This window comes from Centroberyx affinis, unplaced genomic scaffold (genome assembly GCF_046629955.1).
Source record: "Centroberyx affinis isolate AG114_WGS23_722 - 3 ecotype Tasmania unplaced genomic scaffold, CSIRO-AGI_Caff_v1 ptg004212l_1, whole genome shotgun sequence".
Lineage (NCBI taxonomy): Eukaryota > Metazoa > Chordata > Actinopteri > Beryciformes > Berycidae > Centroberyx > Centroberyx affinis.
In genome coordinates this window covers 11,123-28,369 of record NW_027281957.1, presented here as the reverse complement: position 1 = coordinate 28,369, position 17,247 = coordinate 11,123, and the positions used below count along the sequence as shown (strand labels likewise).

At 43.5% G+C, this 17,247-nt stretch overlaps 1 protein-coding gene across 1 annotated transcript; it reads left to right on the top strand.

Annotated features, from left to right (window-relative positions):
• The first annotated feature begins 803 nt into the window (after nucleotides 1–803).
• On the top strand, nucleotides 804–14,232 carry LOC139664276 (myb-related protein A-like). The gene is made up of 14 exons (XM_071543048.1): nucleotides 804–838; nucleotides 1,652–1,745; nucleotides 2,282–2,359; nucleotides 2,729–2,818; nucleotides 3,410–3,630; nucleotides 4,845–5,103; nucleotides 7,016–7,207; nucleotides 8,079–8,204; nucleotides 8,764–8,892; nucleotides 10,673–10,806; nucleotides 11,582–11,657; nucleotides 11,768–11,827; nucleotides 13,752–13,835; nucleotides 14,017–14,232. The coding sequence occupies exons 1-14, from the start codon at nucleotides 804–806 to the stop codon at nucleotides 14,230–14,232; spliced, it is 1,794 nt and encodes a 597-aa protein (XP_071399149.1).
• The last annotated feature ends 3,015 nt before the right edge of the window (nucleotides 14,233–17,247 follow it).

Sequence of the window (17,247 nt, the reverse complement as noted above, 5' to 3'; positions counted from 1 at the left end):
TGTCAGGCCTGGCCGCAGGGTTTTGGTGGCCCTAAACAAGAAATTTGTGGCCCTATAACACTAAACATTACACATGCGCAGCTGATAAACAAATTTCCTCGCTTACAGCAGTCATCACATTATGGGATGAAACTGTACAGCCCGTTTCATACCAAAGCAATGAGCTGGGTAAAAGGTAGAACTGGTGGTGTGAAAGGATCTAACCAGCTGATCTCAGTAATGCAACCCAGGAATAGACTTTTTATTAGGCATTCAAAAACTTGTTATAGTCTGAAAAATATTCCAAGCGTAATTGTTGACAACTGTCTTGTGCAGTATAGTGTAATCTATCAAGAGAAAAAAATATATATCATGCAAGGTTAGCTAGTTAATTGTAAGCCTGTGTACTCGGATGTGTGTGTATAGAGCTCAAACCTGGGTAAGCTAAATGTGCTTCAGTTTCATAAGTATCATTCAGCAACAATATTATAGCCTACTACTTTCTATGCCTGTTCATTATTATATTGATAACTGGAGAAGTTGCTTTCCTGTATGATTTCACTGCAACAGCAGATCTATACACTCAGAGGATTCAAATCCTTGAATTACGAGGCCCCATGATGGAGCACAGACGTCTGTGGCCCTAAACCAGCACATAAACTGTTTATGCCTGGGGCCGGCTCCGGTGTCAGTATGGAGTTAGGCTTTTGTCTGAAGTCTGTGATGGAGGTGGAGTGTGTGAATAACTTGAGGTATTCTGGTGTTTTTTCCCAGCAGCCAGTCCAGTCAAGTGTGTAAACTTTCATTTCATATCAGCAGTGATAATGAGGAGCAGCGGCACCAGAAGCCGCAGGACCTGGTGAGTCTGAAACACACCAGACCAGGCACAGATCACAGCTAATGATTATTTTCATTATTGATTATTTTGTGGATTAATCGATTAATCATTTAGTCTGTAAAATGTCAAAAATAATGACAAATATCATCACAGTTCCCAGAGTCCAAAGTGATTCTTCAGATTTCTTCCTCAGTCTGAACAGCAGCCAGAAAACACAAAGTATTCATTTTACATTGATATGAAATGGAGAAAATCAGCTAATTTTAGCATTTGTGAAGCAAATGTTTGGTATTTTGACTTGATAAATGACTAAACCAATTAATCGATTTGATTAATTTTCTGTCAGTCAACTAATTGATTAATGGTCGTTTGTAGGACTGACAACTGTGGGTCTGTTTAGAATCATGGGCAGTGATTGGATGATGTACTTAATGTCATGTTAGCCTAAGAGAGTCCACATTTGATTTTACAACATATATAAAATCAACATATTAAATTATATTTTGATCTTTACAGTGAAGAACAAAGATCAAGTAAAAAATTGCCTGTAATCTAATAGGAAGCCAGTTGTTCCCTCTAAGCTGATAGTTTGGTGACCTACAGCTAATAAATATCACACAAATAATAATAATAACTAGTCAATCAATCAGTAATCTAGTTTTTAGTCAGTATTTAGTTCGCTCAGTGGATATTAGTGGGTTTCTTTGGTGGTACATAATATCAGATGCAGAGACTTTTCCACAGCTGAGGCTTTATTGGACTGATGCCTCTGTCTTACTGTTTATAACGCTAACTAGCCTGACCTCTGACCCTGCTGTCTTGTGTCTTCCTCAGCACAAAGAGCCAGTCCAGCTGCCTGGGGTATAAATGTCTCGAAGGCCGATGCTCCAGAGCCACAGCACAGAAGTCTAAATGGACTAAAGAGGAGGTGAAGTTACAGCTGGGCCCATGTGAAGTTTTGTTGATCAAATATTTGAGTATTTGAGTGCTTTTCTAGCTTTTCACAACATTCGTCTTCATTCTTGTTGTATTTTAATGATTTAGCTGCATTTCTGTATTCGTTCTGTAGGCAAGGCAAGTTCATTTATATCGCACATTCTGTCCACATAGGCAATTCAAAGTGCTTTACACAAGATATATAAGACATTAGATAAGAAATACAGGATAAGATCAATAAAACAAAACAAATTAAAAGAGTTACAGTGTATAAGAGGAGAGAATAAATAAAGAAGAGTTTAGGTTCGAACTGGACAATTACAAGACAACCAGGGCTTGGAAACAAAAGTGACATGTAGCTGGTTCAGTACATGTAGCCGACAGCATTTCATCTCTCTGAACCCATTTGATTCCCATTTGAAGATGCAGAGAACCACAGCTAACCAAACCCAGCTGATACTCCTGATGAGCGTTTTGGTCTTCATGTACCTGAAGCTGTTGGTCGTGTTTCCTCCTCTTCCTCTGCAGGATGAGAAGCTGCAGCAGCTGGTGAAGGAGCTCGGACCAAACAGCTGGTCTTTTGTAGCCCTTCATTTCAAAGTGAGTGTTTACTGTATTTACTGCTTGGTCTAAAGCTGGGCTTTACATCTCCATACAGATCCTGGGCGATATGAGAGCTAAAACAGAGACGCAGTGTTAAAGTGACACCTGGTGCTCAGCAGGCAGGTTCATACACAAGTCTGGAAAATGAATTTGATCATTTCCAGGTGTACTATCTAATATATGTTGTGATATTAGTTGTAGTGTAAAATAATGTTCAGCGGTAGAGTGATGAGGTCTAGCTGACATTCAAGCTCCTCAGTTCCAGTGAAGAAGTGAAGGCCTGGAAAAAGTGTAGAATTTAGAATGTAGAATGTGCCTCCTGACTGTCTTCCTGCTTCCTGTCAGGATCAGAGGTCAGAGGTGGAGTTTCAGAGGTCAGAGGTCGAATGTCAGCGGCGGTGGCAGAAGATACTGAATCCAGATCTGGTCAAAGGTCCCTGGACCAAGGAGGAGGACGAGAGGGTAAACCAGACCTAACTGAAGGCTTGGGCTGATACTGCTTAGATCGTAATAGTGCAAACTTTTAAATTTATAAACCTATAATCTACTAGTATATAATAGGTAATAGGTACAATAATCTACTATTTATATTCTACTTTCTTTTGCTGTATCCTATTACTGTTTGCTGCTGCAACAACACAGTTTGCCCACAGGGGATCCTCATCTAATCTGATGTGATGTGATGTGATCTGATCTGATGTGATCTGATCTGATATGATCTGATGTGATCTGATGTGATCTGATCTGATGTGATCTGATGTGATGTGATCTGATATGATCTGATATGATCTGATCTGATGTGATCTGATGTGATCTGATCTGATATGATCTGATGTGATCTGATGTGATCTGATCTGATGTGATCTGATATGATATGATCTGATGTGATCTGATGTGATCTGATCTGATCTGATCTGATCTGATCTGATCTGATATGATCTGATGTGATCTGATGTGATTTGATCTGATGTGATCTGATGTGATGTGATCTGATGTGATGTGATCTGATGTGATCTGATCTGATCTGATCTGATCTGATCTGATGTGATCCAGGTCATCCAGCTGGTGTGTAAGTTCGGTGTGAGGCGCTGGTCGCTCATCGCCAAGCACCTGCAGAGCCGCATCGGGAAGCAGTGCCGCGAGCGCTGGCACAACCACCTGAACCCGAGCGTGAAGAAGAGCTGCTGGACGCTGGAGGAGGACCAGGTCATCTTCCAGGCCCACAGCATGCTGGGAAACCGCTGGGCCGAAATCTCCAAGCTACTGCCTGGCAGGTAGAGTAGAATAGAGTAGAACAGGTGACTTCACCGATTGGTTCCTGCTCTCTGGTTGAAGGTGAGCCAGTCAGTGTAATCTTTGTTTGGAGAGAAGACCTGCAGCCTCTCGGCCCGCTACAAATTGATTCAACTGTAACGTTCGCACCTGTTGACATTTTCCCTCACTCTCGACAACGACACGACAAATCAAGAAGAAAATTCTCCAGTCACATTAACACCTGCCACCTCAGTAATGACTCTGTCACTGTTGGAAACATAACAAGAAAGTGAAACAGTCTGGTGCGGACCAGTCCGGACCAGGCAAACCCTGCTCAGGTCTGGGAGAATTAAGCTCTAAGGCTCCATTTCCACTTGTCATTTCTTTTCTCTTATCTGGACAGAATCCAGATCTGATTTTATCCACATTCCATTCACATCTGGCCACATTGATCACAAACAGCTGAGGAGGAGTTAAGGGCTTTTTACACAGGAAGCGACCTGCAGACTCACACCGCCTCTCTGCAGCGCTCACTGCACCTCATGTGAAGGGAAAAAACAGCTGGCGCTCTGTGCATGGTGACCATAGAAACGGCCGCAACGCACAGCTGTGTAGTCTACAAGATTCTGCAATAACGATAGCTAGCTAGCTAGCTAACGTTTGCATATGTTTTCATAGCCACATATAACTACTGAATTGTAATGTTTGTACCTGATACATCTCTTGCACCGACACCGACACTTTGGGGCTCATTAATGTCTCATCATGAAGTTTGGGGAAATCACAGATCACGAGAATCAGATTTTCTCAGTGACAACAGAACAAACTAATTTCACTCATTTCATGAGAGCAAACCGGTGTCTGCCTGCCGATCTGGCCGCTCCTCCGCGTCTCCCCGCACACCTCTCATTGAAAATGAATGGGGACCAGGCGGCTGTCGCGTTCTGTGTAAAAAGCCCTTTACGTTGCACATTGAATGAGGTTGAGGTTTGGCAAATGCGACTTGACAAGACAGATGTATTTACACTTTGCTAACTGAGGATACGATGCGTCTCAGAAGGTGGTTTGAGCAGTCGGACAGCAGACCGTCTCCAGGGCGTCTTGGTTGCAGTTACACTTGGCTCTTTTGCCATCGGACGGCTATCCGATCAGCTCAAGACGCACAAAGTGTCTCAGTGTGAATGGAGTATGAGATTCTAAGATCTCATATGAATGGATGAGGTTTTGTTCCCAGGACAGACAACTCCATCAAAAACCACTGGAACTCCACTCTGAAGAGGAAGGTGGAGAGGGAGGGGTATCTTCAGGACCCGCCCACCTCCTGCAGAACCTCCTGGAGCTCCTCATGCAGAGCCTCCTGCAGAACCTCCTACAGAACCTCCTGCAGCACCTCCTGCAACACCTCCTGCAACACCTCCTCCAGCTCCTCCTCCACCAAACCGGCCTTCAGGAGGAGGTCCAGGACCTGCTGCATGGCTAACATCTCCACTAAGGTAATCTCAGACAGAATCTATGGGAACTAACTCAACACCCATATATCTGTCTGTCTGTCTGTGTACAATGTTTATTTTAATTTTGCTACAGACATAGAATTGTTGACGGCCAAGGCTTAAGCCTTTCTAGATCCTGGTTTCATTTTCATCAGGATGTAATGAACATGAAAGATGTTCTGTAAGTGAAATGGGACAGCCAGCCTGTTACAGAACATTTTAGTCACCAATCGCTAATCCTTGATGCTTTGTTCTGGAGTTCTGGGCCCTAACGAGCTCTGGGCCCTAACGAGCTCTGGGCCCTAATGAGCTCTGGGCCCTAATGAGCTCTGGGCCCTAACGAGGTGAGGCTGCAGTACTGGCTCCAACCTCCAACCTCAATACAGATGCCAAGACAGTATTTTGTTTTAGATACCTTCCAGTAGATAATTATTTCTATAATATTATTTCTAAATAAAATCAAAACATTCAACTGATTAACTGAGAACAAATGCCCAAAAACAAGAGTACTACTAATACTACTGCTACTACTACTACTGCTACTACTACTACTTTTAAGTCCAACTAATACTACTACTACTGCTACTACTACTATTGCTACTACTACTACTTTTAAGTCCAAATAATACTACTACTACTACTACTGCTACTACTACTGCTACTGCTACTGCTACTACTACTGCTAGTACTACTACTAGTACTACTGCTATTACAGCTACTGAACAGGTAGTTTCAACCAATAATAACAACGATAATAAATATAGCCGCAAGCGGCAATTTGAGGGTTCAAACCTTGTTTCGCTTCACGGAAGGAAGCAGCTCAGTCGGCCAAAATTAAAGCCGCTAGCAGCAACGAGCGGGTTTCAGGCTTCACAAAGGTGAGCAAAGTCACTTCAGCTAGTTTACTGTAATTCTGTTTAAAGGAGCGAGACCAATCACACACTTTCATCATTACAATGTATGCAGCATTTCAATTGTGCACTCAAAGTTCCGCCATTCGTCCCCCCTCCATCGTATTTGAACGAAACTCGGTGTGTATGTTCAGGAGATAGCGCAGAATGTCTCCAGTGAGTTTAATCAGGATTGCTCAAAGGCATCTTGAGTTATGAGCAAATATGTGATAGGCCACGCCCACTTGCACCGATCAATATGGCACTTCAGATTTTGGTTAATACTTGCCCCCGGAGCATGCACACCAATTCTGGTGAAATTCTGTCCACAGGGTTTTCAGATACACGTTTGTGGCATTTGTGGTGCCCCCTATGGGTCGAGCTCAAAATGCTTTGGTAGACCTATTCCCAAACACGGACTGAAGTTAGCTACCAAGATTTATGATGATCGGACAAATGGTTAATGAGTTATGGACAATATTTGCTAAGCCCCGCCCTTTGCGAAGATATTTTTGTTGATGGCGGCCATGTTTTTCGACCGATCTTGCTCATTTATAATAGAAATGTGTATCGCAGTCCCCCAAGGCCGTATATCAAATTTGGTGTTGACAACATTGACAAAATCCAAAAAGTAGATTTTCACATTATGTAAATTAGCAAAAAATCCATCATGGCGGACTTTTATGGTGCAAGAGGCTTTTTTGTAGAGCACATTGAGCTGGACTCGTGTGTCAAATTTCAAGTCAGTCGGATTTACGGTGTGAGGGGCGTGGCCTTTCCAAAATTGCATTTTTGGGCCTTAATTACAGCGCCACCATCTGGCGGACTGGGCTCATATTTCTTGGGAAGCATTTGCACATCATTTCCAGTTATTGGGCCAAGTTTCATGGTTTTCACTCATTCCAGCTCACGGCAATTTGAGCCACGGCAGAAGACAAATAATAATAAACCGGCACAAACTTAGTGCATAGTGATAATAATAATAATAATAATAATAGCTCCCCTATGCTCTGCCCCTCCAGCAGGCAGACCGCTCCACCAGCTGCAGCTTCAGCAGCCAGGCGGACCGCAGCGCCTCCACCCGCCCCCCCGCCTCCTCCACCCGCCCCCCCGCTGACTGCCTCTTCTCTCCGGCCGGCGGCGAGCTGGCAGGCCGTCTGGAGCGGATGGAGGTGGTTTACAAGCAACAGCACTCCACTACTGGCAGTGATGTTGTGGTGAATAAAAAGATGGCTAAACTCTGACGTCCAGTTGGGGATTATCATAAAGCACACAACCACCAATAATTACAGTAATCATATGCGTTAATTCTAAAAGCATTCATTTATGCTTTTTTTTCCTCTTTTAAAGGTCCTATCCTCAAACTTACATCAGTTTGGTATTACTTACTAAGAAAAGTATATTATTAATTTATCTCACAAAGATTTATGTCAGCCTAAATAGGTGATGAACTCTATTCTGCCACTAAACAGGTGGGTGAACTGCGCTCCACTACCTCACTGAGTGAAGGACTAAAGAATTACTGTGTTGACTGTGACCGAGTGTCTAGAGAACAGTGTTTAGCACTGTAACCTGCAGTAGAACCTGTACTGGGAACCTAAAAACCAGAACTTATTATCCCCAAACATCACTGCAACATGAAACCACAGAGTTTGACTAGGATAGACGTTCTGCTGTGATGTTAGTTCTCCACATGTATATACTCTATGAAGAGCTCTATTTTATATCCATTTTGGGGGGAAAAAATCATCAACTGACGTTCATTATTCACGTCTCTAAAGTCTAGAGCATCCAGTCTGTAAAAGTAAACATTTCATGAACTAAGGACCTAAGCTGTCTACTGTTCTTTAAAAAGTTCCATCATTTGGTTTAATGTTGTGCTATCAGGTATTTAGTAAACCAAGGACTTCAGCACTGCAGTAAATTTAATTTTGGAATGAAACATTTCCTGTGTCCCATGGTGGTTTGTAATGCTCCACAGTCTGACATGGAGCCTCTTTGAGGTTTTAGAGACCCAGTGGTAAACCATTTTTCAGCCTGTCTGGTTGTGTTTGTCCAGCTGTAACCTCTGACCTTCCCGCATCACAGGATCCAGCGGCCTGGAGCTGCAGCCTGAAGGAAGTGACCTCACCGCTGAAACAGGAACTGACGGCGTTCTCCGCCCGCCCGTACAGAGAGGAGGCCGACTCCACCACCGATCTGAGCAGGAGCTATGTAAAACACCACCAGAGTCACTCTTTACATTTAACACAGAGAGTCCGCAGAGTGCAGCAGGTTGGGGTCGATTCATGAATGAACTCATCAATTTCAATTCAGCTGTGGAATTGGAATTAGAAAAAACCGTCAGGAAACAGAATTGGAATTTAAATTGAATATAATTCAGTGAAATTCAGAGAAATTCTATGTTTTTTGTTTTTATTACCACATATCTGAAATTACACATAGTGTTATATATTATCAATACTGAATATTATAAAATGTTACATGTAATGGTAATCCATACATTTTGACTGAATGTGTTTGATTTGTTGAACTCTTTTCTTTAGTCTTTTTGATTCATAATGTTGGATTTATAATGTTTAGAGTCAAGACAAACTCTGTTAGTGGAATATCATGGAATTTCATGTTTCCTTACAGCTGGGAGACTTTCACACTCACACTGCAGGAGCTGAGCTGGATTCACCATGCATTCTCACTTCAGTTCATGAATGGACCCGACCCTGCTGTGTAGACAGTAGTGTGAGTTAAAACCCGTCTGTGTTGCTGTCTGCAGGCCGAGCCGCAGCAGCAGCAGCAGCCGGCTGACAGCGCCTCCTGCCTGGACAGCGCCTCCTGCCTGGACAGCAGCGCCTCCTGGAGCGAGAGTCAGCTGGTGGGAGCGCTGCCTTTCTCCCCCTCAGAGGTAAACACCTCTGAGGGGGAGTGTGCACTAGTGACACCTGCTGGTAGAAAAACAATAGAGCAGCCAAATCATTATATATCATATGCCATGCCCAAGTATTTAATAGGTTTGGGTGGTTATTCAGTGGATAAAGGCCCTTGTAAAAATTCAAATTCAAGTGAAAAAAGAAAAAAGGAAGATACCAAAATTTAAAGAAAATGCAACAGTGGTCCTGCACGGCCACACACTCCTCACTCCTCATGTCTACAACCTGAAACGCAAACCGATCAGGTGGTTCGTCATCGATCCCCTGCTTCTCTGAAAACGATACAAGCCTCGGTGCCTTCAGCGGTATCCAGTGTAAAATCACTGTCAACAGCATGGGGAGAAGATAGAACAGACATGCTGTGTGTGTCTTTGAGCCAACAGGGGCTGTTATGCTTTCTGTGTCCACAAGGTGGCAGCAGCAGGAAACAGAAGCATGCAGCTGCTCAGGAGGGTTATGAAACCAGTAGGGTGTAGTTTTTAAAAATGAACCCTTTATTGATCCTGGAAAGGTTGACAGAGCACAAACCCTCTATTTCAGCTCCACTCTGCTTCACATTCATTCATTCTCACTGCAGCAGGCGGCGGTTCACTGCCTTGCTCAAGAGCACCTCAGCGGGAGTCGTTGAGAACAGTTTTGTTTTTCATTCGATTTTCCTGCCCAGATTTTCCCAGCTGGTCCGGGTTTTGAACAAAACGTTTACACATGGAACCGCTCCCATAATGCACCACTAAAGACTCGCTTAGTACTATATTTATTAAATTAAAATGTCAATTCAATGTAATTAGTCATCCTGTTGGTGAGTGTCCATTAACCCCAACCCCAACCCATTCATTTGAATGAGTAAGCGTGGAGATTTTGCAGAGGAGTGTGGGAAGGTGAGCGGCCAGAATCTGCGAATCTTGATTAAGTTCCTTCATGAAACATCTTTCCACCGGTCATTTGTTCCTCTGATATGGAGGAGTTTATTATTTTACATGATGCATCTTTAAAAAGAGCAGCGGGTCTGTCACTGTGTGGAAGCATGATCTCACAGTAGTGTGGGAGCTTTTCACCATGACACTCACTGACATATTTTTGGCCAACACACCTGCAGTCATTTGTAGTGATGGGACAATATATCGAAATTCACTATGTGACTGAATCATGATATCAGCTCCATGTTATTCTGCTGTCAGGAACATGAATGGTGATATCAGCTCCATGTTATTCTGCTGTCAGGAACATGAATGGTGATATCAGCTCCATGTTATTCTGCTGTCAGGAACATGAATGGTGATATCAGCTCCATGTTATTCTGCTGTCAGGAACATGAATGGTGATATCAGCTCCATGTTATTCTGCTGTAGTAATCACTAATGAGACTCTTGACCATCACAGTTTCACAAGCTCTCCATCCAAATTATATTATTGTCACTTTGTAATGACATTTTTAAATTGTTGTTTACATTCTAGCAGCCAATGGCATCGCTGGAAAGATTTGAGTCTCTGAAATAAACAGAATTCTGCACAGTCAGATTTTGTTCACTGAATTTTTATTGATCATATCGTATCCTGGTTGTATTGATCTTGAACTCCGATCACGTATCTCCTTCACACATTCATTGCATTAGCAACTGAAAAACAAATTTACAAACCAGGAAGGAAGAACAGTTTTAGATCGTGGAAGTTAGTTATGGAAAGTCTTGGAAAAGTCATGGAATTTGACATCAGCACTGCCCATAACTTACCTTGATGTCTCCTGTCTCTCCTCAGTTCTTCAACACATGTGGAGTTGAGGATCTGAAGCTGGACAGACCTGCGCTCACCTCCACCCCCATCTGCACCCACAGACGCCCCAACAGCACCTCCAGCCCAAACCAGAAGGACCGACACGACGACTCCACTGAGTATGTTCAACAGTAGTTCAGTCAGCTTTAGGTGCGCTTGATTTGTTTGGCCGGGTGGGGTCAGAGGTCTCAGCGGCTGGTGGATTCAACAAGCCATGTTCACTATTTTTTACCAGACAAACCAAGTCTTACTTTCATTATCCAGACTTTGGACGGATGTGTCATGTCTCATTTCCGCGTTTCTAGATTAGGAACACACAGATTTGTGTTACTTTTGTGTTATCGACGTGTCAATTACATTGTTGTGTTGAAAGGTAACAGAATCTGTTGTTGAAACTAGAAAAGAAGTTCGAGTTCAGTATAAGACTTTGAAGAGAAAGCTCTGTTTCCTGGATACGGGACTGGGTTTTCCTTCAGGGACCAAGGCTCTCTTGTGTGGAGGTGTTGGGTTAAGATGAGTCAGAAATAAGTCATGAAGTCCGGTCAGGTCATAAAGATCCAGGCCGGTCTTCATCAGTGTGAAGGAAAACATCGTCCTGTACCCAGGGAAACTGTGTTTTCTTACCTGGCCTTCCAAAGAGCTTCTTGTTTACACTCCATGAGTTTTCTCACTATTTTCCATACAAGCAGAACAAACCGGTACATCTTTTCTCTTTTAAAAGAAGAGTGAGAATCAGCAGCGAGTCAGTTAGTGGGGATGAGACGCTCTGCTCTGCTGCAGCATCACCTCCTGCAGGTTTACAGGAACATCTCGCCAAGTGCAGCTTTACATGTTGTGCCAGTAAACTGAAGCTAAACGCAGTGCTGTAACTGTTGTGAGGTTCAGGACTCCCAGAGGGATCAAAGCCTTCCTGCTGCCGACGCCTCAAACCCCGACGCCGTTCAAAACCAGCAGGAGCAGCCAGGACCAGGTGAGCTCACATCATCCTTTAACCCGCTAACGATCCCACTATAATGTTAATCTTATTGGGTGTTTCCCTCTGTGTGTGTGTGTGTGTGTGTTTGTATGTAATATCCCCAGTGTGCAGACTACCTAGTGAAGGACAGCGAGGTGTTGCTAGGGGTGACGGAGGTCTCTGAGGTATCCCACAATCCCTCACTATCATGACAGGAAAGGAAAATACATTTCCATTCACCAACACCGCAATCAGTGATGTCAGAGCAGGTGTTTTCACCTTGATGGAAGCGGACCGGCTGATGGAAAACACCTGCTGTGACATCACTGATGGGGGCGTGGCCAGGAGTTCAACATGCTTTAAGGTTTCAACCCATAGAGAGCAGAGCAGCAGAGATTTTCTGCCCCTTGTGATTTAGTGTTGATGTACTCTTTCAGAACAGAACCTTGTACAGTGCCGTTTAAAGGTGCAACGTGTTCAACCTCAACACATCAGATCAGTGGTGCTTTTTATGGGTTTTTTTTTGACAGACAGCTGTCACTCAGACAGGCAGCCTCACTAGCTGCGGTTACATGAGACATTTTTTTTTCATTCTGAATGAAATCATTCTGAAGGAAGATCGCCACGCAAGTGTTTACATGAGCGCTAAATATAACGATCGCATTAAGATGTGCGTTTACATCGGTTTACATGCTCCACAGTATGGAATCAGAATAAAAGTTTTTGACATGCAAAACACTGAATCAGCACTCTGACACGGGCTTACATTTTTAAAAGATGGACCTGCGTCGGTTATTTCTTTACTGCTGTTCTTTCTGATGAAGCAACAGTTTGATCAAAACATACGACTCCATAAGTGTCAGAAAAAGACGTTTTGTTTTGTTTTGCCCCCGCAATGATTGGCTCCATTTGTAATTTTCACCTGTAAACCGAAACCGGCCCGGAGAGGCGGAGTCAGGACTTGATATAAAACCGGGCTGCACCGCCTACATCAGGCCCGAGCGCCCCGGGGTTCATAACAAGCACATCCATTCAAATCCTCCAGGAAAAAAAGGGAAACGTAAATTGACGTTACTTACGTTAAATGCACGAGCGTGTGCAGAAAGAGGCGAGATAAAGAAAGTGATCAGAATGAGTGTTTACATGACGACATTTTATAATGAAAGAGTTAAACAGCCTCTCAAACGGAATGAAATTTCATTCGGATCAGGCCAGTTTATTCTGATTGAGGCGTTTATATGAGGCATTTTTATTCTGATTGGGCTGCTGTTCTGATTAAAAGGCTCCATGTAAACGCAGCTGCTGTCAGCCTGCCTCGTTACAGCGAACAGGGATCAGCTGGGCACCAGCACAGTCCTGCTCAGTGACGCTTCAGGAGACTGTGCTGTGAGCGCATGTGGTTTCTGTGACCGCTTGTTTTCTGTCCTTTTGTTTGGAAAAGTTTTAGTTCTACACCCTTTCTGTTAGTGTTGGGTTTCACATATAAGCAGGTTAGCACTAAGACACTCACTGTGGGCCGTGTCTTACTACACTACACCCCTTTCAGTTGCTTGTGGGTCTCTTTTTAGGCCCTTTTCCCCCTTTGAGCCCCTTTTGTTAGTGACTTTTTGCTAGTTTCCCTCTGGAGTGACCTTGGTTTATTTTGGTGGTACAGGAACATAACAAATAACTAACAGGCGTTTCTTGTGGTGTTCCTTGTGATGACCAGCAGTGGCCTCACCTGTTTTGGGCAGAACTTAAGTTTGACTTTTTTGTTGAGAACCCTATTTGGGAGGTTTTAAATAAATGTACAAAGTAGAATCTAATGAAAATTGCCAAACAGTGTAACACCCAGGTGTCATCTGCCCTAAAGAAAAACGTCATTAAGGGTAAAACCACAGAACTTGAATGGATAGAACTGTCCTTCCAATTTTTGCCTTGGTAATTTGGCTAGTACAGAACGGGAAAAAACGTCATACAGCATGCTGTGCAACTTGATCGGGGGAAATGTAAACTAGATGTAGACGGAAGTAAATTTGCTTTAACTCTAAATGACACTTCTCCTTGTTTTAGTTTTTGTCGAGTTTTTGCACTGCTTGTACCACTGTCCTGTGTGTTTTTCTGGTCCAGATTCCGGTTTGCTGGAGGAAGAGTCTGGCTCTGGAAGTCTGGACCGACAGTCCCGACAGTCAGCAAACCTTCAGCTGCACTCAGGTCCGACAGGAAAACTAAACACATGTATTTTCATAATATTTCAGTATTTTGCCATTTAATATTTTACTTGAATATTTGATCCTGCTGCCCCAAACGTGACCCCGCTGCCCTTAACCCCGCTGCCCCTCACCCCGCTGACCCCACTGCCCCAAACGTGACCCCGCTGCCCCTCTGTCCTCAGGTGGAGGGGGAGAGCCTGCTGGGCGGAGCCCCGCTGAGCGGCTCGGTCCTGGGCTGTGAGGAGCTGAGCTGCTCCCCTGCAGATGGAGGGCTGGAGGCCTGGTGCTGCCAACCCCAACCCAACCACCTCCACTACCCAGAATGCCCTGCGTGTAGACTCAGCCAGCTGGAGGTGGGGACTTCTCTTAACCAACAGTTTTTCAGACTTGTACAGTGAAATTTGACTTGGCTCTTTCCTTTTTATGCATTATGTTTTCGGGTTGTCCGTCTGTCCGTCCCATTCTCATGAACTCGGTATCTCAGAAACGCCTTGAGGGAATTTCATTACATCTGGCACAAACAACTTGGACTCAAGGATGAACTGATTAGATTTTGGTGTTCAAAGGTCAAGCTCACTGTGACCTCACAAAAGACGTTTTTGGCCATAACTCAAGAATTCATACGCTAATTATGACAAAATTTCACACAAATGTCTAATAGGATAAAAAGATGAAGTGATGACATTTTATATCCAAAAGTTCAAAGGTCAACTTCACTGTGACATCATAATGTTTTGCTTACCACTGTAGCTGAGAAAACGATCTTGGGTCATTCTACAAAAACGGTGGAAGTGCTGTCACTTACTTTAGCAGACACCAAAATCCTTTAAATTGACCTAATAATCACATGAATTATATATGTTCAATAAATAAAGACTGTCCTTGCGATGATAAAACAAAGTTTATTGGTGGAGGCATACAACCACGAGGCGGTTATTTCTAGTTTTAATGGGATTTTATTTTTATTTTACACATGTACATTGTTTTGTCTGCAGCTTTTCTGTTTGTCATGATGTTTCTCTGGAAAAAAATATCTTTAATATCAGTGGGAGAACCTGATTGAATAAATTAAGTAAGATAAGGATGGATGTTCTGACTCCATGTGTATACTGTCACTGCTGAGTTAAGTCTAAACGATGGTATACAAAGTTTAAAGCTAGATCCCAAACCTTCTAACCCCATATGAGCCAGACCAGCCTGAGGAGGTTAGACCAGCAGAATCTCATCCTTCAATTCACTTATTTTATATTACGTCTTTTATCCTGTTGGTTTTTCACTTCTATTGTTTTTTCACACTCTATTCTGATCCTTTATCTTGTGCTTATGATTTTATTTGATTGCTTTGATTGCAACTTCCCACAGTGGGAATTGAACCTGTAACCCTGGCAGTGTTAGTGCCTTGCTCTTCCCTCTAACCCTAACTCTAACCCATGTGTTTTGATTTTCTGCATCTTAAATCTTATCTTTTTTTTTGTTTAGCATGAAAAGCATCTACATTATGGGACAGAGTGAATAACATCCCATCTATTTTTCCCAGTAGAATCAGAACACACTCAAATATCTTTCAGTAAAATGCCATAGACTCTACAGTACTAACAACCCAATACTGAAGCTTTTTGATCTCTTCAGTACATTTTTCATATTTATATTGATATTTAAAAACATCAGGCCAGATGGGTAAAATCTGTCAGTGTCCTGCAGGTCTCAGTGGTGTGTGTGTGTGTGTGTGTGTGTGTGTGTGTGTGTGTGTGTGTGTGTGTGTGTGTGTGTGTGTGTGTGTGTGTGTGTGTGTGTGTGGTGAATGGCAGACGGTGGTGTTTGGGAAGACACACGATCAGATGAGGCTGACGGAGCAGGCCAGGCTGTACATGGAGCCCGAACCCGGTTTAACCAGGTCCAACCCGGACCCGACACCCTGAACCCTCAAACCTGACACCCTGAACCCAGACCCGACACCCTGAACCCTCAAACCCGACACCCTGATCCCAGACCTGACACCCTGAACCCTCAAATCCGACACCCTGAACCAGACCTGACACCCTGAACCCTCAAACCTGACACCCGGAACTAGGACCTGACACCCTGAACCTTCAAATCTGACACCCTTAACTCTCAAACCTGACACCCCGAAACCAGACATGACACCCTGAACCCAGACTGACACCCTGAACCCTCAAACCTGACATCCTGAACCCAGACACCCTGAACCCAGACCTGACACCCTGAACCCTCAAACCTGACACCCTGAACACAGACCTGACACCCTGAACCCAGACCTGACACCCTGAACCCTTAAACCTGACACCCTGAAACGACACCCTGAACCCAGACCGACACCCTGAACCCTCAAACCTGACATCCTGAACCCAGACACCCTGAACCTAGACCTGACACCCTGAACCCTCAAACCTGACACCCCGAAACCAGACATGACACCATGATCCCAGACATGACACCCTGAACCCAGACCTGACACCTTGAACCAGACCTGACACCCTGAACCCTCAAACCTGACACCCTGAACGAGACCTGAAACCCTGAACGAGACCTGACACCCTGAACCCAGACATGACACCCTGAAACCAGACCTGAACCCAGACCTAATAAAACAGCTGGATAATGGGATGAGAGATGCAGATATTTTAAAGAGAATTGATTGATGTTGAACATGTGAAACGTTTGTTGACAGTATTTGATTTAAATTGGACTTTATTTATTGATTGTCAGGTGACATAACATAACTACAATTTGAGTGTTTTTATTCGTTGAATTGAAACATTTGTTTTTAGTGAAGCTCAGGCCCCGGAAACCTGCTGAAAATCCATCGTTTCATTTAAAAAAAAAAAAAGATTTTTAATTCCTGGGGAAAAGAGCAGCAGCAGAGATGCATTGTGTTAGAAGAATCTGTTTCTGACTTGTTTGATGTTAGAGTCTAGATGCTCTTCAGCAGTTTTACACTTTTTATTCCTTTATTGTCCAAAAGGTTTGAAGTCGCCTGTCAGACGTGTGACGCTGCTGATTACACATTTAGTTTCACAACCAGTGAATCATGGTTCAGCGATTTTATTTTTTAAACTAGATTTTAATATTATTACTACCCACTTTGATATTTTTACTTAAGAGGAAGTTACCAGCATTAACAGTATACTGACTGCCGCTGGAACATGTTTTCCTGTGGCTGACCAGTCGACTACCAGGCAGCGCTCAGCGGTGCTTTTCTGCTCTGCTGATTGAAAAAGTGAAAACCTCGGGTGAATTTTTCAGCCGCAGTGGATGAAAAATGTTTGCTGCTCTTCCTCTGGCTGTGGCAGTTTGGCGGTTTAGTGATTTATTGAGCAGTAAATGTCTGTAGTTACACACTGGTTTTGCTGCCATAAAGATGTGAACGGTGGAAAAAGTCGAGTTTGTTGAAG